This window comes from Carassius gibelio, chromosome A12 (genome assembly GCF_023724105.1).
Source record: "Carassius gibelio isolate Cgi1373 ecotype wild population from Czech Republic chromosome A12, carGib1.2-hapl.c, whole genome shotgun sequence".
Taxonomy (NCBI): Eukaryota; Metazoa; Chordata; class Actinopteri; order Cypriniformes; family Cyprinidae; genus Carassius; species Carassius gibelio.
Genome location: NC_068382.1, coordinates 4,974,636 through 4,997,041, shown reverse-complemented (window position 1 = coordinate 4,997,041; position 22,406 = coordinate 4,974,636). Strand labels below are relative to the sequence as shown.

Sequence of the window (22,406 nt, the reverse complement as noted above, 5' to 3'; positions counted from 1 at the left end):
ATCAGATAAACCCCCTTTAGTGTTTCCTATGTACACAGATAATATCTAATGGTAAAAATATTTCATAGTGTGAAACCAAAGATAATTCAGACTTCAGTGGAAATCTAACCCGTAACCACAGCTGAACAAACACTTTTGCTCATGTTTGTTGACGGGCATAAATTGCACCACATGAAGTAAAATTTTAACAAAAGAAGTGGCATAGAGAAGCATCTACAACAGTTTTACCATTTTATTGGCATTTTACAAAAAAAATATACAATGTTGAGGTTTCATATTTTGCAGGAGATTCAAATCACAGGCATTTTTAATAAAAACACAAAAAAAGTTGTAAACAGGCAATACTATATGAACTTTGATAACGTATATAGAAAAACCAAACATCATACCACAATTTTACTCTGTTTACTTGTGATTGATGGAAGTAAATGGTTAATTAATGTGAGCAGTCAGCAGTCAGCTTCAGTTTTAGTTCACAGGTATGCCCATGAATGTCAAATCAGAACTAATACTGAGCCGTCCTCAAAATGTCAGACGTAAATGCAACATCATAGCTCACCAGCAGTTACAGGAATCATATGTAAATAATGAGGACAAAAGTCTGTTTTCCCCTAGGGAGGGAGGTTGAAGCAGTTTCCTCAGTCACACACCTACTAAAACCACGTCTTCTTTGAGGCGAGCTTTTGGAATTAATGTCCTCTACAGAGCAGCGATGGCTTTAGCTGCCATTCTCCGGCCCAGTGGAAGGCTCAGGTCTGTGATGGACAGCACAGTTCTGGGTTTTGCCAGCGCCTGAAGCTTCACCAGTTCTGAAATCTGTGGAGACGAATTAAAAGTAATTTATGAAAGACTTTTCATGCTACTATTTGGGGCTGAATTATTATGGTTCAACTGATAATCATGATTATTGCAAAAATTACACCACCCTGCATCTGATTTGCTGAATGATATGCTAAAATCCATTTTGATAGGACTGTGGTGAGTGATGAGACCGAACCTGAACTTTTTTGACCCATGGATGAGCAATAGGTCTGGTGCAAAAAAAAGGCAAGCCTTATGAGCAGAAGAACAAGGTGGAACAGTCTTATTATGGGAGTACTTTTCTGCTGTATGAAGGACATCATGGATTGTTGAAGTATTAGGTCATTTTGTCAAAGACTGTGATGCCTTCAGTGCGGAGACTGAAGCTGATGATCACAGGAATTCTTAATGCTAGCAGGGCAAACATTACAGGGCAAACATTACTATTTATTGCAAAATGTAATATTACATTTACAAAATGTATGTCCAAATGTATTGAGGCTTGGTTGAGAGATTGCTCATAGAATGTTCTTGAGTGGCCTGTTCAGTCTCCAGATATAAATCTCATTAAAGCAATTTATCGGTGATCTGAAAGCTTTTGCACATGAGGAATTGGCCAAGATTCTGGTAGAGAGGCCTCAGAAGCTTGAATGCACTTAGAGGCAACATTATAAAGAATAAAAGATTCTCTATAAACTTTGGGGGGTTGAATAATTTTGAACATGAATGTTTAGAGCCAATTATATGTATCTTTTTTTAAGGTCTAATTTTCACTATCAACAAACTATTAACTATGACTTCTGCCTCAATAAACTCTTTGCTGCTTATTACTAGTACAGTAGTTGTTAAAGTTAGGTATGGGGTTGGATTAAAGGATCTAAAATAAGGTCATGCAGAATGAGGCATTAACATGTGCTCTATAAATAATAAAAATAAAATATCTAATAAAAAAACAATATGATAGTAATTAATATGCATGTTACCAAGCAACTAGTTAATACTGAGAATTGGTCTTTAAAATAAAGTGTGTTACCATATATATTTTCATTTATTTTTCATAAACTTTACATCTTCAAAATCACTGAAATGATTCCATAATGGGTTTACTGATGAAAATTTCTATAATGGTTTACTGATGCTTTGGTTGAACATTTAAGTACCATTTTAGTGTAGGGACCAATTATCACTATTAACTAGTTTCTTATTACACGGCTATTATTAACACACTGGCTGTTTATTAGTAGTTCGCCCTAACCCTAACCCTAACCCTAACCCTAACCCTATATTCTACATCCCTAATCCTACCCAATACCTAAACTTAACAAGTACCTTACTTATTAACAATAAGGACCAAATTAGTTAATAGTGAGAATTGGACCTTAAGATAAAGTGTGACAAAAAATAAACAAAAAGGATTTCAGGATGAATAACCAGAGGGCCAATCTTACAGATGATTATGCTTATCTAATCAAGAGAAGCAGAAATCGTGATCTAATTGTGCAGTGCTTTTAGAAAACTCAAAGTATTTAAGTGTGAGTGCAGTGCATGCATAAAGTACAAGATGATTCCCTCACCATGGTAAAGGGCATAAATTGCAAGATGCTGCCCCGGTTGCCTTGCTCTGAGCACTCCACACACTCCTCGATAAAGCTCTGAACAAACTGTGTGTGAGGGCCTGCTGTCTTAGACCCCAACAGAGAGGAAATCAACAGGAACAAATTTGCTAGAAAGAAAAAAAAAAGACAAGAATCTCCTTTGACTCTAATAGCATGACTTGTAAATAAGTAGTATGGTGGTGGAACAAAGACAGTACCAGATGGTAACACCATGTTATTAATCTATCTAGTGGCACCAAATGATCAGCAGAAATACAGCACAAACCTAGCACTCTGTTAAGAGGGTCTCTCATGTTGACGGTGTGCAGCTGAGAGGCAGACAGTGAACTGCTCATGGAACGGTCACCTAGAAAAGAGAACATCAGTTACTTTGAGTTGATGAGTTCTTATTGACCTACATTTAATGTACAAGAAAAAAGAAAAAAGAAAAAAGAAAATGCGTACTGTCACAGTATCTATCAAATTAAATTTCACTATATCATATCCTGTTAACTTCCCTTTTCTCCGTTGACTGCGTTAATAAAATCAACACTTTCGTCCTTCATTTTTTCTTTTTTTTCTCTCAGTGAAAGTGACTAAACAGCCATTGCTTCCAGACACTTCTCATAACAATACGTTTTTTTTATACATACATACATATATACACTCACCTACAGGATTATTAGGAACACCTGTTCAATTTCTCATTAATTCAATTATATAATCAACCAATCACATGGCAGTTGCTTCAATGCATTTAGGGGTGTGGTCCTGGTCAAGACAATCTCCTGAACTCCAAACTGAATGGCAGAATGGGAAAGAAAGGTGATTTAAGGAATTTTGAGTGTGGCATGGTTGTTTGTGCCAGACTGGCCGGTCTGAGTATTTCACAATCTGCTCAGTTACTGGAATTTTCACGCACAACCATTTCTAGGGTTTACAAAGAATGGTGTGAAAAGGGAAAAATATCCAGTATGCGGCAGTCCTGCGGGTGAAAATGCCTTGTTGATGCTAGAGGTCAGAGGAGAATGGGCCGACTGATTCAAGCTGATAGAAGAGCAACTTTGACTGAAATAACCACTCGTTACAACGGAGGTATGCAGCAAAGCATTTGTGAAGCCTTCACGCACAACCTTGAGGCGGATGGACTACAACAGCAGAAGACCCCACCGGGTACCACTCATCTCCACTACAAATAGGAAAAAGAGGCTACAATTTGCACGAGCTCACCAAAATTGGACAGTTGAAAACTGGAAAAATGTTGCCTGGTCTGATGAGTCTCGATTGTTGTTGAGACATTCAGATGGTAGAGTCAGAATTTGGCGTAAACAGAATGAGAACTTGGATCCATCATGACTTGTTACCACTGTGCAGGCTGGTGGTGGTGGTGTAATGGTGTGAGGGATGTTTTCTTGGCACACTTTAGGCCCCTTAGTGCCAATTGGGCATCGATTAAATGCCACGGTCTACCTGAGCATTGTTTCTGCCCATGTCCATCCCTTTATGACCACCATGTACCCATCATCTGATGGCTACTTCCAGCAGGATAATGCACCATGTCACAAAGCTCGAATCATTTCAAATTGGTTTCTTGAACATGACAATGAGTTCACTGTAATAAAATGGCCCCCACAGTCACCAGATCTCAACCCAATATAGCATCTTTGGGATGTGGTGGAACAGGAGCTTCTTGCCCTGGATGTGCATCCCACAAATCTCCATCAACTGCAAGATGCTATCATATCAATATGGGCCAACATTACTAAAGAATGCTTTTAGCACCTTGTTGAATCAATGCCATGTAGAATTAAGGCAGTTCTGAAGGCGAAAGGGGGTCAAACACCGTATTAGTATGGTGTTCCTAATAATCTTTTAGGTGAGTGTATTTGTTTTAGTTAAGCAACAGCAAGCTTGCATATTGAGTGATACTGCCACAGGAAGCTCAAACCAATTGCAAGCTTTGCTGCTTTTTTGTGGGGATTTTTGCAGCATTTGCAGTTTCTAGATTGACTAATAGATAAACAAAATACATATACAGAGGGGAAAAATGATTTAAATGCAGCTTGTGGCAGGTGAGGCAGGCAGGAAATGACCTGGACTAGACAGCATGACATTCTCGTCCTCATTGGAGCTGAGCAGACGCATCAGTTTAGATGGCTGTGTGTCATCCAAAGGAAAAAGGCTGGTGTAATCCTATAACCAAAAAAAGAAGAGAGTGTATTCACATTACGGATAACACAAGTGAATCATGGCGGAGTTTAAATAGTAAGAATTACATTCTTAATGGGTAAGCATTAAGAATATAATCCGTATTGAATATAATCCATATTTAAAGCTGCGGTAGGGAACTTTTGACGCTCTAGCGGTTAATAAACAGAACTGCTTGCGTATTGCGGAAGAACATCGTAGCCGGAACTACTTCTCTCCGTTTATGTCTATGAAGAATCACAAAGGTACTGGGTTGCTCCGCCGCGGTATCCCCGAAGCAATCTAAAATAGTCCGAATATAAACACTTATTATAGGTGCACCCTAGTGATTCAGGACAAGCCAAAAAACACGATTTGGAAAATTGATTCATGGTGTACTCGCTTATTATATACATTTTTCTACATTTTGAACACAAACAAAGTTAAGGACCGCAGCTCTGATTGGTTGTTTCTTACCGGGAGCGGATTACTTTCTGCAAATGGCAATAGGAGCACTGGGAGGAGCTTGATTTTTTTCACAGATTATCTGTCTCATATTCTACTGTCAGGACATAATGACAGGTTTAACAAATATGTAAAAAATATTTTTTTACAAAAGTTCCCTACAGCACCTTTAAGTATGCAATTGTGTGAGAGAATACACAGAACAACGAAGTTCTGTGACAGACCTCAATATCCTCACGTTGTCTCTTGCGTTGTCGTGCTGATGCTTGACCCTTATGATGAGATGAGTAAGAACTGAGTGCACACCACACTGACAACCTAGAACACATCATCATTATCAACTTTTCATATAGACCTTGTGAAAGTAAAATAAGACATTTGTGGTTTTTATTTCCTGACTATCAGTTCTGAGGTTAACTTCTAGATGCTAGTATACTGATACGCTGGCAACAGAAATGTAAGATTTGATTTCTCTGCATTAAAGATGGTGAAAAAACTGTCAGATGAAGGGAGATTTACATCTACGGTAGTAAGTTTGACCTCATTTAAAATGGTGATTGAACTTTCTGTAACTAACTAAATAAAAATGTCCAAAAATGGAAAGAGAAGCCAAGAAGGAAAAAGCCTGAAAACTCCACATCTGACAGAACAGATGTCAGTTTGAATCTTAGACAAAAACTAACTAAATAAATAAATAAAGGAGGAGGTGGATCAAACAACGGATATAAAAAGAGAAATGGGAGTAAAGACTGTGGTTCATCCATACACATAAAATTGTCATTCTTTTATGAACCAATCCTTTCTACATAAACAAAACAATTGATCAATCAAAGTATGTAAAGAGTTATGTGGTGAGGCTCCATCTGTCTTTCCATGTTAACACAATATGGATTTTCCTGTGGTGTCGAAAATGGGGTGAACTATGGAAGTATACAGATGTCAGTGTCAAAGGATATTGTAAAAGATAAGACACTAATAACCAAACTGGAACAAAATAATCATACAGCATTAATGCATCACTGTGGTAATTATAAAGTAGAATTCTACAATCTCTGAGGAACATTTAACCGGTGCTCACCATCGTGAAGCTACAGCAGTGGATCTGATCCGACTCAAAGGCCCTCTCATAGTCTAACATTCAAAGACCCCTCTAATATAACTTAAGTAAGATCCTATGTTTTTCTGCTGTAATTATGACAAAGCTGCTTGTTTTCCAACATTTAATTAAAAAATAAACTGGGATACTACCACAATTTATTTTCTGATTCCTAAAATGTCAAGAACTGTCTACTCAAACCAATAAAGTTATTAATGGCTGCAACAGAATTCATTTTATGTTTTAAAAACCACATAAAAGAAATTCAGATAATTTTTCTAAACGCATTATAAATGCTAGAAATGTATTGCTGAAAACACGTTACAAAGACTGTGAACTATGTAGTACTGAATTGTGGAGTTATCAGTTATTAGCATCAGTGGTTCGCCCACTCAATCACAAGTCACTGGTTGCTATGTTTATAAAACAGCTTGGTCTCATTATTTACATTTTCTAAAAACGATGATATCAAGAAGAGGTGGATTAATTTTGTTAAGAGCCACGTTGATGGAGAGCTGATGATCTCCATGGTCATGGTTTCAGCCGCAGACAACAGACACACCCCCAGTGTTTCAGAGCAGAGAATACTGCTTATTATTATTTTTTCACTTTTTTGATAATTATTTTATTTACTTGCCGTTTTTTTTTTTATCTTTCTAAAATTTTTCGGCGGTGTGCAAACTCAGAACATACATTTAATATAGCTTTACACAGACTTTAATTGTATTTCTTAGTATTTTAATTAAGTTAGATAATCTTAATATATTCAAAATAATATTACTTATAATTAAAAGAAGTCGTCCTGTGTACAATTAAATATGTGTGAGTAAATACCTACACTCGAATACAAATATCACGAATCTGCAAATTAAGATTCTCTAGAACTTTTAGCATTAAGGCCTAGGATGCATCCTACATTCATTTATCCTTGAGTATACTTTAATACTGCATGGAAAAAAAAATGGGTCACACAGATATGGAATGATAAGATGTAAATAAGTACAAAGAATTTGGTTTGTGGTCATCGCTTTACATGCACCTAAAGTGTGTAGTTTGTGTTAATTTACCATGCTTCTAATGCACTATGCAATTAAAAAAAATAAAAAATAATACTAATTCAAATGAATTTGCAGCTCGTACTTTGCAAGGGCTCTTCCTGGGGGGTCTGCCAGGCTGTGCCAGTGCGCAGGGTCTGTGAGGAGACGTGGCAGAATGTGACCCAGCAGGGTGAGGGTGATCTGCTGTGTGTCCAGGCAGAAGATACTGTACAGCAACTCAACCACTCGAGACGCCCACTCCTTACGGGTCTCTTTCAGAAGCTCCTAGAACACGAATACACAACCAATTCTTATAACAGATGCAGTTAATTTCCCATAATCCTTAGTAGTGGAAACCCAGACACATTTACCTTAACCAGGTTGTTAGTAAACCAGAAAACCCCTCCCATATATAGCAGGTTCTCAAAGAGATGGAATGCATGCGAGTCCACCCAGCCCTTCTCCAGAACCTCCCTAAACTGGGTCTGCAGAACCTGGCGGATGGGCTGGCGGGCTGGGAGAAGGTTCCGGTATGGAATGGGCTCCTGACCTTCGACTGCTGGCCGCAGGGATAGTCCTGTCTGCTGAAATACATCAGCCCACATGTGCTCCAAGATAGAGCTCATGATCACCACACTGGAGATAGAGACAGAGAGGGGAAAATACCAGTCTTTGAGGGATATTTAGTGATAATATTCAAGGACCAAGCTATGCAAAGTTTACTTTCATTCAATTATGACAACAACTAGCAATTCACAACCGCGTGCAGAGATTCCTTACCGCTCATGGTAGAACTGCAAAGTGTTTTCTCCTGACATGGGAGTCATGAGCTGACGAATCATTGTCTGAGGTTTTTCTCTCTCGTCCAATCCCAGCATCCGAACATGTGCCACCAGCCAAGCCACTGCACAGATGGCCATACTGCACACCTTCCCTTTAATGTTATCCGTGATCTTCTACAAAAACGGAAAGAGAGACTTCTTTAATTACAGTTCATAAAAAATTAAACCGTATTCCTACAACATGTTCCCTTTAAGATCTTTTCAAATTGTAATATGACTGTGTGGAAATAAATGCCTCATTGCTTTTAAAAATGCTTTTTGTTAGGACACCATTAACCTCCTCACCTGAACAGCTTCCACTGATAAAACTCCATTCTCCCAGGCATTCAGAACCTCCAGTATAGCTGCTGGTGTACTGAGACATATTTCATGCCATTTCATCTGACTGGAGAGAGAGAGAGAGAGATCACATTTGACTAACAGATCCTTAACACTGCTGAAAAAAATAGCAGAACAATAAATGAATAGATAATACTGCATTTTGATTTGTCGACTCGGAACAGACAAAAACACAAGGTGCGCAGGGCTTATGTAATAGATACCACATAGCCACACTAACTAAAAGCTTCTCCAATTTATTAAAACTGCATAAACATCAATTTAAAAATTGTAGCTCATTAACTGCCCAAAAATCTCTACTTTAACAATTAATTTTGAACTAGAAGTTGTCATTTATTAAAACAGTTTTCTTAAGATTGCCCTGTCCCAGGTCCGAAGATGTGAATTCTTCACCATATGCAGTACATACACTGTAAGTAAGGGACTTTGTATCCCTTTTTTTTGGTTTAGGCCCAAGTCAAATTGGGTAGGCATGCTTGCCAAAGAAATGCTCAAATTCCAGCTTCCAAATACAAAGGAAACACTTTCATTTTAAACTAACTACCATGTTATGTGATATTTAGGCAGTTGTTTAAACAGAGTCATTTAAAGACAAATGTTAGTGAAGTCATAATGTACTTATTTCTCTGCTAAAAATACAAGGGTTTATTCAACCTTGATTAAAGGTGCCATATGCAAAAATATCCATAACATGACCTACACGCATCAAAAGAATGAGAAGAAATAAGGGCGATGACGTCATTAAAAAAATGGCAAGTTATAGTGCTGCAGAGATATCAACCTTAATTAGCATTAGCATTACTAGCCCCGGCCCGACAGGTGTCGTAATACCAGTTTCGGCCATGGGAGGCGGTATGCGGGCAACATAACCACCAGCCAACCTGCAATACACGAATAACTCGCATGGCTTGTGGGCGTGTACTTGAACCTGATGTCAATTGTGTGGAAAGTACAGCACACTACTTCATTTCAGTTAAGGGAAACTGCGCTCGGAAACACAAATCAAATCCGATAAGAAAAAGACCAGAGTAAACATCAGCACTGCTTTCAATCGCTGGAGAAAACTGATGGACCTGAAAGAAATGAGGTTCCACTCCGAACTTGCAACATTTCTTTTGGATTGGTAAGCTAACGTTAGATGCTGTTAGTATTTCGCTAGAAGTTTGTTTTATATGTTTGTGTATTTGTTTTCGGGAAGTTATAACATAGAAATGTATCGAAGGCTGTTTGATAAACGTGCTAATGTTAGCGATGGCTAATCATAGCTGCGTTTGATAATTAGCTATCTATAACTTACCCGTTGTTTTATTTCATAACTAACCTGCTCTGTCTAGTCTATTGGTCTCTGTGTCCTCTTTGCTTCGTGGTTTTTCTTTGCATGAGAAAATTGATGTGTGGCGTGAAAGCGTGTGAAAAGAGTCGTGTGTCTCACGGTGAATGCGTGAGGGTTGGCAGCTCTGGTTACGTTGGTTGGCGCTAGCTTTGATCAGCTGTCTGATGTTTACCAATGATGTTGACAGAATGCTGTCTGTCAAATTAAATTCAAATAATGTGTATATACAACTCAAAATGTAATATGAACAAACAAATAGGAACGAATAGGAACATGACTGGTAAAGGTGAAGGGGAGTAGCTTGAAGATGTCATGTTTCAATATCACTTGACAACACCCAACGTTCCTCTGGAGGCAAAACGTCCTCTTAGGCTTCGGGCTATGGCTGTAGGGTTGTTGTGAAGGTAGGTCGGAGCATAGAGACTATGCCGTTTCTCGTTTGTTACTCTAGAGAAGACCAATTCACTTTATTGAGGCATACTGCCCCCATCTGGTAGGGAATGTGGAGTATGACTTGATTTATTTTTGCCAGACATGACAGATGGCACCTTTAAAGCTAATTTGGTGCAAATAAGTATGGAAAAAACAATGCATTAAAATTATTAATGCATTTAACACACCCCACACTGGCCCAGACCTGTATGTCATCTTACACTGAATGCAGTTTCTGACGAACATGAATGCATGCAGCTGCTCATGAACGGTGGGACATATGTAAATATTTCTGAGTGATGACACAAATAAATCTATTTATAGTTTTAATCGATTCACAGAAATTAACCAAATTTACTAACATCACTACTAAAGTGGGTGGTATATACTGTAAATCAATGTTTATGAAGATGTTAGTGTGACGATGTGCAGCAGCACTTACACAAGCTTCATCTCAGAGGAAGAATTAAGCAGGGCCACCAGACTCTCCACCTTCCCAGACTCAGGTCTGAAGCAAGGGTGGTCTGGATTCAGGGTCTTCCCTTCCTCTGGCATGCATGTCTGCAACCATGTCTCGAAAAAGGGTGTCTCACCCGATGGGCTGGGGTCTGAAAGAATCACCTAGACAGATATGGGAAATGGATATGATCAATACACTAAAGTGTCTGTCACTGCAGGATGTGGTTACGAATTCTTAATATGTGTGTGTAGAGACTGACCTCTGACCCATAGGTCTGAACAACGTGACACAGCATGAGGAAGGAAATGTCAAACAGCAGAGCTCGCACTGATGCAGATTTTGCTAAAAAGTACATTCACAGATGTTATAAGTGAATCTGCTCTCAGATCCGGTGAGTAACTAAATACTGACACATTCTCACACGCTAAAGCTAAAAATAATTAACAAGTTCACACTGCAGATGTGAATGCTTGAGCAATTGTACATACTTAAAATGTGTTCTTTAGTTACTGTGGTGGTAACAAACCTCAGAACTTGAGGAGAAAATGTACTTAATTTTCTGTTATCATTAAAAAAAATAATACACAAAGATGTTTGTGTCTCGTGATGTCATCTTTCAACAAATATGCCTAACTAGAATTAAGTGATTAACTGGCCTGATGTAATCATAGCAAAATAAAGCACATGACTTACATCCTTCTCCACTGATGTGCTTTGGAAACTCATTCAGCCTGGAAGAGAACAGCAGATATCAATCTCCTAGACACTCATTCATGTATTTGTATTTATTTGGGTAAAATATATAAGCTAATCCTGATGTAGTGTATCCATTCACTTTCATATCGTCTTACTTGATGAATTTGCGAGCAAACGACTTGAGTTTTCCAGTCGCTGCTGCTGCAGCCAGGAGCAAATCAAGACTCTTTCCTGAAAGCATGTGACCCAAAACTCCCAGCAGTCCCTCAGGAGACTTCGAATGATCCGCATCCACTGTCTAGACAACCAAAAGGAAGAAAACCTGTGAGTAAATGGTAACACTTTACAATAAGGTTCTATTCATTAACATTAGTTTATTATATTATTTAACATGAACTGAAAATGAAAATACTTGTAAATCATTTATTCATCTTAATGTTAATTTCAACACTTACTAATACATTATTACAGTCAAAAGTTTTTTCTGTTAATATTTACTCAAAAGGCCTGAGATTACGTGAACTAACAATGAACAGTATTTAACTAACCTTAACTAAGATTAATAAATACTATTACAATAATACTTATTGTTAGTGTAAGTTTATGCATTATTGTAAAGTGCTATTCAGAAAGTTAGTTATCAAATAAATACCATTAAGAGCATGAAACCATTTACTCAACCAATTTGGAAGATAGAGACAATAGTTAGGGGGTGAATGGCATATTTAAAATAATATTTAATTAAAAAAAAACAATGCATGTATTATATATATATATATATATATATATATATATATATATATATATATATATATATATATATATATATATATATATATATATATATATATGTGAAAAATGTGCTTCACTTTTATGAAAATTATAGCCTTTATTTTTATTATGTTTTATATATATATATATATATATATATATATATATATATATATATATATATAATGCAAAACAAAGTTTTATTGTTGCAATATATGCATACATACATGGTTTGAGTAATAGAGCTTTATTTGCATCTAGTTGGTGATGGTAAATATCTTACTGAGAAAATCATTGAGTCATTCATTCATTCGATTCATTCAAATGGCTGATTATTTCAGGAATGAAGTAAATGGCACTATTTGTGAATGAGCCATTAAACCATTGGTTTACTCAATTTGTTGAAAACACTGATTCATTCAGAAATGAAACTGCTGTGTACTGCAAGATGCACAAAGTTATATTGTGGTTTTATAGGTAATATTTTTGTAGGCAAAATCAGGAAAAAAACAGGCAATATTATGCCTAAAATATAACAGCTCATGCACTCTTTATTGAACTCATGTGATATTGCTTAACTATTATCATATGACCTAAATATGAGACAAAAACTCACACAAGGTTATTGTGCCACAATATTGTGCCAGAATTTTAAGGACATTCTCACAACATTCTATTTTCTATTACCTACAAAGGTCTGGGACGGTCAGGTGCACTTAACACATTATTTTTTCCATAACTAATTAATGAAATTAATGTGTTAAATTGACAGCCCTAAAAATAATATAAAACCAGCTGAGAACCTTAAGGATGTTGGTGACGGTTGGTTCTGCTCTCAGGATGAGGCCTGGGTTCGGCTGAATATTTGCGTTCTCTGCTGTCCTTAGTCTGGGCGCATGCTCTCTGTCCTCAGTCCTGACAAAAAAAAAAAAGAAGAATAAAAAGAACTTGGAATGCAGTGATAAATAAACAAGGAAAAAACTAAGAGAAAGACAATAAAAAAAAGTGAAAGTGACATGACGTGTGGCCAAGTGTGGTGTCCCATACTCGGAATATGAGCTCTGCATTTAACCCATCCAAGCGCGCACACAGCTCTGAGAAGTTAACACACACTAGGGATGTAAAATATTGATTAATTCCATAATCGATTGTCGTTTAAATTAACGATCAATGAATCGATTAATCGTTAACCATAATGCTGCAAAATGCATCTATTGCAGGCAGCAGTCACTAGCATGACATGATGTGCAAAAAAAAAATCCTACATATGTCACATTTAATGTCCAACTGTAAATATTTCAGCAAAATGTATACGTTAGAATTGTTGCGCTTCTATTTCACTGAGCTATGTCTGTTTGGCGCATGTGCACAGCTCGTTCTTCAACTCTGTGGAGATTAGCGGAGAATCGCTAAAGCAAAAGCTCATGCACTTCTGACAGCAAAATGCAAACATTTCCGTTGGTTTTTTTAACATTTACAGATGGAGAATATACCTGTGAAATGTAAATTATGCATTAAGGAAAACAGCATATCTCAAACATTAAAAGGGGGGGGGGGGTGAAATGCTCGTTTTAACTCAATATCCTGTTAATCTTGAGTACCTATAGAGTAGTACTGCATCCTTCATAACTCCAAAAAGTCTTTAGTTTTATTATATTTATAAGAGAAAGATAGTCTGTACCGATTTTTTTCCAAACGCGTCGAGAGTGTTTGGAAGCTGTGACATTACCCAGAGCCGTTGAAAAACATATTTAACGGCTCTGACATTGCCTTGAGGAAAAAACCATCATCCCAAATAAACCATGGCTAACAGTCAGATTCAGCCGTTTATTTATGATCCAGAATCAGATCCAGAGGCTGAAACTGAACGAGAGCAGCAGCAGCAACGACTCGCTCCGAGCGGGGCTCGAACCCGGGTCTCGGCATGGGAGGGAACGCACTAACAAGGAGGCAGAGATATTTGAAGCAGTTTTACTCACCGCCTGCGGTTCCAACACACGATCGTGACCCTTTTTCGTTGGGATTGCATCATCCTTAAGAAATAAACGATACGCAAATCCGTCGTCAAACTGGGCCTTGTTTGTAAAACAAACATCTTCGAAATGCAGGGAACAAACACAAACACTTGCACAACTCCGTTGATGCTCTGTAAAAATAAACTCCATCCACTGGTCCCTTAATGCTGTTTCTCTTTTGGTAATCTGTGCAGGGTTGTCTTGCCCTGGCAACCAAAAACACTCCTCCTTTTGTGACATTTCGCAACGCTCTCGCTCTGATCAGTGATTGTCTGTGCACAGCCTCTCTCTGCTCTGCTATATGGGAGCGCGCAAGCACCCATGCCCAGACCCGGGTTCGAGCCCCGCTCGGAGCGAGTCGTTGCTGCTGCTGCTCTCGTTCAGTTTCAGCCTCGGGATCTGATTCTGGATCATAAATAAACGGCTGAATCTGACTGTTAGCCATGGTTTATTTGGGATGATGGTTTTTTCCTCAAGGCAATGTCAGAGCCGTTAAATATGTTTTTCAACGGCTCTGGGTAATGTCACAGCTTCCAAACGCTCTCGACGCAAAAGCCTACTGGCGCTCGTGATTCTTAACTCCGCCCACACGTCACGCCTCTAGGCGCTCGTGTTTTTCCGGGAAAAATCTGTACAGACTATCTTTCTCTTATGAATATAATAAAACTAAAGACTTTTTGGAGTTATGAAGGATGCAGTACTACTCTATAGGTACTCAAGAATAACAGGATATTGAGTGAAAACGAGCATTTCACCCCCCCTTTAATGTGGCTTTGTTCTGGTTTGCCGGTTTCTTTTCTTAAATCTTCACAGTCTAACCCTCTAATTTCACAGGTTTATTTTTATTATCTTTCCCTTTATTCGCATCTCTTACTGTGTGTGGTAAACATGGGAAGGGAAATGAAATATTTCATGAATTAAGAATTTGTTCTGTTTATTAATTTGTTCCCTTTTTTCAGTTAAATCATGGGTTATTGGGGAACAAAATGAACGAAGCGTGGACAATTGCCACAAATTAATAAGTCATTTTCATGTTGAAGAACTTTTTTGTTGTTTCTATTTTAATTTACTTTTAAAGTTTAAATCACATTTAAAGCTTAATTAGTACACTGTGAATGAATGATGATGTCATATTATATACAGTCACATCACTCACAGCTGCTCGCATGTGTTCTGCGCATGAGCCGCACGAAGCCCAACATTAAATCAGTTAACGACCATCGACAGCCTTAATTGATCAATCTCTTATCGACAATTAACCGATAATCGATTAATCATTTGCATCCCTGACACACACACAAACACACCCTGCAGCAATGGGAGTTATTTTTAATGAGGTGCCCGGGGAGCTGTTGGGGTTTCAGTGCCTTGCTCAAGGGTCTCACCTCAGACGTTTGAGGGTGTAAGGTCATTCACTCCCCCCACCAACAATCCCTTCTGGTACAGAGACTCGCACCCACAACCATGATTCTCTAACCATTAGGTCATGACTGCCCTCTTTTTCTTCTATGCATGTGGTCACATTTCCACATAAAACATACTTACATTTTTTTTAAAAACATACCGTTTTGCAGTAAGACTGCTGGTGTTTGCCTCAGACAGCAGGCCCAGTTTATTACACTCCTGCAGTAACAGACTCAAGCAGTCACAGCTACACACACACACACACACAACAGTGTTATAACATGCTCTACCAGTTGAGCGAACACCATGGTATTGATAAATACCTTAAAAGCACTGTCAGACATTTTCAGTAAAATAAGTTCATAATTACTCATAATTAATACATGTGGTATTGACATACTTGCATCTCTGGTCGGCTTTATCCAGCAGTGGAGTGAGATTCAGAAGATATTCAAATGCCACATTCACATCCTCCATAAAATCCTGACAAATTAACAAACATGGGCAGGTCAGATGGAGTAATTAACATTTTGGACGATGTGGAATGACAAATTTTGAGGGCAAACATTTAAGGTGTCAGGTGTGATGAGCAATGCAAACTGGAACTGGAACCAAAACAGTTCACACCCTGTAGATGAAGTTGAGGTAAACAGTCAAATAACGGTACCTGGGTCTTTTCCCCTTGTGGGTACTTCTTCAGCCTTAGTAAAACCTGAGGAATCTGAAAATGCAATGTAAAAAAAAAAAAATCAACAACAAACAAAAAACAATGATTAAATGTTTTGACTATGTTAACTACAAACAGGCAAAATGTCTAGAACAAAGACACAATAATAAGGATAAGTAGCCTTGTTCTTCTAATAATTAAAAAAGAAAGAAAAAAATTTTTTTTGGGAGGAAACCCCCCCACCCCACAAAAAATTCTGTCATAATTGCCTCGACTGTTTTTTTCCAAACAAATAAGCAGAAGTTGATGCTGTTTTTTCCATATAATGACAACAAATGTAGACAGATACTACCACGCTTCAAAGATGACAAAAAAAAAAAAAACCTCACTTGTCAGTCATGCAGGAGCCGGATTCAAGATGGAAAACTCTTGAAAGAGACATTTATCAAGATCAGTTTTAGGTTAAAAAAAGTCTTGAAAGTAATTAAGTTTGTTAAAGTTAATTATTTTCTTAAGTAGAAAAGCTGTGGTGTTTACTGATTCTCTTGAAAAATAGTTTTTGTTGCGACTGACTTGGCTTGAGTTCAGTACTCAACATCCATTTGAACATATTTTCAAAGTATTTTAAATTGTTATTTTTTAGAATGGAGCTCTGTCTTTCCTGCACTCTCTACAGAGTAAATGCATCCTGTATTTCTGTCACGCACTGCTAGAGTTAATGCATCCTGTACATGGGCACTCTAATGATATGTCCTGAATGCATTAAAAAGATATTTGATGATTTCTAAGAACATTCTTTTCAGGAATTAATTTTTTTTTTTTTTTCAAAGAAAAGAAAATAGCAGATTTTGTGAATCTGGCCTCAGGTGTGGAACAGCATGAAGGTAAATAAATCACGACACAATTTGTATTTTTAAGCAAACTATCCCTATAAGTAGCCTCTTTTAACATAATGAATATCACAATCCAAAGTTCAAGAGTGATTGGTGACTCAAACAGACCTTTAGAAAAGTAAAAGCTGTCCATTTCAGCTCCTCGTTCCCCTCTGGAGATTCAATGAGTCCAGTGAAACAGGCCTTCCAGATCTCCAGCACAAACAGTGGAGCTGGAATATGCTACAGTGAGAAATCACAAAAACACATTGGAAAACACATACAACACTTCATCTCCAATACGGACACTTGTGTTTGGAGTCACCTGCATCCTCTTGATCATCATGAGCTGCTCTACTAATGGCTGTGTCTCTCCAGTGAGGTTCATGGTTCCCTCCAGCATGATGAAGGCATGGACTGAAGGAAACGAGGTGTGGACCGGTGGATCACTCTGAAGAGACAACATCTGAGGAATGCTATGAAAAAACAACGAATACATACTATAACAAATAAAACACAAAGAGTATCACGAACAAATTAATTTGGCTTTTAAATCATGTCGTTTTTAACACTTAAATCATTTACAAACTATTGATTTATTGATTGGTTCCTTGTTTCATTTCATGGTGAGTAACAAGTAGAAATAGTATACAAGAGCAATTTTGCTGAAGTGGATTCAGGATTTCATAGTGAAACTAGCTGATTGACTAAATGGACAAACTGCATTAAAATCAATGTGATTTTCAAATGTTGCTTAATTTTATAATCGTCAGGCAATATCTTTGCGAGCAATCAATTTATTGTCCAGCCCTGTCATAACTGCACCTCAAACAGTGAGTCAGAGTTCTTTCTGGATTCTCACCTCTTGACCAATGAAACACACTCCTCAAGATCCTCCTTCAGCGTCTGATTGGTCACAGCGTTGAGATTTTCTGACAACTTGAGCAAAGCTTGCTCTACATTGGTCCAAGATGCTTATGAGACAAGCGAAGACATGGAAGTTTAAATGGGATATAATGAATCTTTCATTTATTAGATTATTATAATGATATAATGTTTTTTTTTTTATATATATACATATATAATACATAGTCATTCAATAAACAATACATTTATTTGGGTAAATGTTAAATGTTATGTTTAAGTCTACAAAAACAACTGATTGGTGATGCAAACAAATGAGCAATTTGATTCCCGAAAGAGAGTGTTTAAAATAAATGATTAGTGAAAACAAGACTAATTTCTCCCCTCAATTCTCTTTTTGAGTCACACTGATTAATAAGCGCATTACAGGTTATTTTGGGAATGGAATACTAGATGACTACTTATTGAGTCCTGTGAAACTGCAGGCATTACGCAATAAACAGCAGTATGCTGTACTCAAAAATTGCATGACAAAACCACAGTACAAAAATAAATGCAAATATTGTGAAATTCGAGATTAAACAGTGTATAAATTACTCATTTGTCTAGAATGACACTGTGGCTAGTTTTACATTAAAGAAAACACATACAAAACATACACTCATTTGGTAATTTGAATAAATACTAGATTGAATACATTGTTAATATAATATACAAAGTGTTATTGAACTAGTGGTTTTAGATTAAATAAATTATTTTGTTGTTATTACTTGTGCTTGGAAAATGGGTCAACATTAAATGAAAGTGTAACATTAATTTACATTCAGAAAATTTTTCAGAGCATTGACGAAAATCAATCAAGCAATCAATCTACCAATCAATACTGATTATCAAATCAAAGGCTCCTCCAATTTAATTAAATAAAAGTAATGTGCTGTGTTCAAAGCAAAGCATGGCACTGTATTCACACAAGCAATTGAAAATTGAAAATCGAAAACATCTCTGCATGTACAGTTCAACATACATTTAGGAAAACAGTGTGCTCTAGGTTCAATTTAGATATTTGAATGAGTGAGCGAGTAAAGTGACGTGTTGCCAAATAGGGTGAACCATTCTCGGAATTTGTGCTCTGCGTTTAACCCATCCAAGTGCGCACACACAGATGTGAACACATGACACACACCGGGAACACACTCATCTTGCTTCGGCGCCTGGGGAGCAGTTGGGGGTTCAGTGCCTTGCTCAAGGGTCTCACCTCAGTCATGTTATTGACAGCGGTAAGGGAGCGCTGGTTATTCACTCCTGAGACTCTTGTTCTTGTTTTTGTCTTTGTCAAGCACCAATTTAACAAGACAAATTCCTCTTACATGTATATATACAGTACTTGACAATAAACGTGATTCTGATTCATTCATTCATGAATGAAAAAGCACCAAATAAGGTGAATTAGCATTATGCACAATGTTTCTTAATTTTATAAAAGCAACAAAACCTTTGTAAAAATGTTATGAAGATAATTATTATTGTAAATCCTTAATAAATACACACACCTTGTTCCTCCAGGCGTGCGATGTGCACCAGGGCTCTGTTCTTGGTGCTGTGTAACAGATTGGTCATGCGCCCCAGGCAGGCTCTCAAACTGTTTTCTATCACAGGCAGAGCGCCGGATTCCCGTAGTCTCTCACAGTACCACGCACAGCCCTGTAGGAGCCAAACCATGGTACACAGCATGGCACGGCACAGCCCGATACACTCCTCTGCCTTTCCGTGGCAGCTTCAGGTGGAAAAAACAAGAGAGAAAACATATTACCTGCATCCTAGAAAAACTGCATCTCAATGACTTTTGCATGGAAAGATGCAACTATTTGACAGATGGATACCTGAGTCGGTTTGAGAACATATCCATAATCTCAAGTAATGATTTGATGCATAATTCTCGTGAAAAGTCATCAAACTGTGGGTGAACAAATTAACATAGTCTGGTTATTATTAAAATTCAATTGAGTGAAAATTTAAAAAAAAAAAAAAAAAAAAAAAAACATATACCTTGCTGATTGCAGTCAGCACACTAGAATATGACACCATCTACAAGTGGGAGACAGAAAATCATGTCTTTAAAAACAAGTCAAGAACTTGTGCTGGACCAATAGTACATACACACTGACACCTATTGGTGTAGTGATGCACAAGTTTACAGTTCCTGGCATTGTAAAAACGTGCTATTAAGAAAATATGGCAAATAACAAGCTATGATAAGTCAAGAAAGCATTTCTTAATAATCAACATGCCAAATAAAAAAGCTTTTATTAGGCTACTGATATGACTTATATTTTCACCTGTGAACTGATGGCATACTTCAGGTAGGACAGGATCAGAGGGTTGGGTGACGGGCCAATCATAGCCTGCTCCAGAAGAGCTTCTGTATCAGGAGACACAGTAATCACATTTAGTCCTTTTTTTTTATTTTTTTTTACATTTAGTCATTTAGCAAACGCTTTTATCCAAAGCGACTTAAAAATGTGGACCATGGAAGCAATCAAAACTAACAAAAGAGCAATTATATATAAGTGCTATAACAAGTCTCAGTTTGCCTAATGCAGTACACATAGCAAGGGCTTTTAAGTAATATAATAAATAAAATAAAAACAGAATAGAAAAAGAATAGATCAAGCTAGTGTCTTTTTTGTGCTTTTGTTAATTGTCTAATAAATAAAAAGAAAACAGATAGAATACAAAAAGATTAGAAAGCTAGTTATACTTTTTTTTTTAAGAATATAATTAGAACAGAGAGTGCTAGAGTTAGATGGTCAAATAAAGATGGAAGAGATGTGTTTTAAGCCGATTCTTGAAGATGCCTAAGGACTGCTCCGATTGAGTTGGGCAGTATATTCCACCAGGAGGGAACATTTAATTTAAAAGTCATTTCTGGTGCACCCAATAACAAAGATAACACATCAGCAGCATCGTACATCAGCAGCGTTTTATTCAATGCTGAATAAATTTTGTTATTTTTGGACCAAAATGTATTTTCGATGCTTCAACAAATTCTAACTGTCCCTCTGATGTCACATGGACTACTTTGATGATGTTTTTATTACCTTTCTGGACATGGACAGTAAACTGTACATACATTTCAATGGTGAGTCAGAAAGCTCTCGGACTAAATCAAAAATATTCTAAACTGTGTTCTGAGGATGAACGGAGGTCTAACGGGTTTGGAACGACATGAGGGTTATTAATGATATAATGTTCATTTTTGGGTGAACTAACCCTTTAACGACGACACAACAGAGTGTTATCTAACAGCAACTCTGGAGGGCTGTCGGTTTTCTGACTGGGTTTTGGATAGCAAAGACCACATTGTACAGTTTTTTTTCTTTTTCTATTGGATATTACTGAACCTCTGGCAGATCATGTTATTTATATCTATGTGTCAGAAGGAAATATCAGTTAACATTTCCAAACATTCTTAAAAATCATGATAATTATACACACACACCCCCATATATATATATATATATATATATATATATATATATATATATATATATATATATATATATATATATATATATATATACACATACACACACACACATATATATATATATATATATATACAGACCAGAAAAGACCATCAGAACATCAGAACTTAAAACATAAGCATGTGCATATGTCCTCAAAATTATCAAACAAGTTTATGCGTAATATGATACATTTATTTGTTTACTGAGTATGAGGTGAAACATTTAGGTATGACCTGCTAGATTGAGGTAGTCCCATGTGGCTCCTTTAGGACAGTTCTTCTTGATGTTAATGGCCCACTGGTAATCACTCCAGCGCTCCTTCCAAGCCTGCAGGATAGCCTGCTTCAGATTCACCACCTTCATCCTGACTGTTTCTTAAACTATAGATCAAAATATAAATTAATCAACCGTAGAAACTGAGTTTAAAGTCACATCCTATTGTATGGCAGGAGAACGTCAGATCTCATTTCATAAAAAAACAGTATATAGTTGGCGTGTAAAATGTGATAAAATGTAAATTTGTGATTTCTTCTTTTTAAAATACCGCTTACCACAAAATAGTCTAGTATAGTAGTAGTAGTTTATGCAGTAAATGAATTAGTTTTTCGTTCATTTACAATTCCCTACACCTCAACGCCGCCATATTGCTCTGTAAGATCGCGTCTTCTGATTGGCCGACATTGTCTGTTTGCTGCAGCATAGATCCATCCGATTGGGTGATCTGATGTAGCATCTCTTGATTGGACGAGAGATTGTGTTGCGTTGTACTTTTGATTTTGAAGAAACGCTGCAAGTGTAGTGAGTTTTCACTATAAAAATTCCGTATGTAACATCATACCATGTCTTGACACGACATCACGGTAATACCACGGTTTTATTTGATAAAAATAAATAATACGCGTATATGGTAATAATAACTGAGTAATTAATTCAGTATCATGTTATAAATGAAAGCATAAAATCAATGTCCCATATACTACACACAATCTTAAAAATACAGGTT

General features: G+C 37.0%; 1 protein-coding gene across 1 annotated transcript; it reads right to left on the bottom strand.

The window, feature by feature from the left end:
* Positions 1-214: 214 nt before the first annotated feature.
* On the bottom strand, positions 215-22,112 carry LOC128024933 (mediator of RNA polymerase II transcription subunit 24). Its single transcript, XM_052610819.1, has 26 exons — positions 21,955-22,112; positions 21,637-21,783; positions 20,213-20,295; positions 19,923-19,961; positions 19,757-19,830; positions 19,427-19,650; positions 17,875-17,986; positions 17,338-17,488; positions 17,142-17,255; positions 16,141-16,194; positions 15,874-15,956; positions 15,634-15,720; positions 12,858-12,969; positions 11,439-11,581; positions 11,281-11,318; positions 10,847-10,929; positions 10,570-10,748; positions 8,309-8,408; positions 7,962-8,137; positions 7,553-7,817; positions 7,285-7,466; positions 5,273-5,366; positions 4,490-4,589; positions 2,683-2,763; positions 2,376-2,524; positions 215-816 (listed from the first exon to the last, which is right to left on the bottom strand). Exons 2-26 carry the CDS (start codon positions 21,764-21,766, stop codon positions 700-702), a joined length of 2,970 nt encoding a protein of 989 aa, XP_052466779.1. The 5' UTR covers positions 21,767-21,783; positions 21,955-22,112; the 3' UTR covers positions 215-699.
* Between the last annotated feature and the right edge of the window lie 294 nt (positions 22,113-22,406).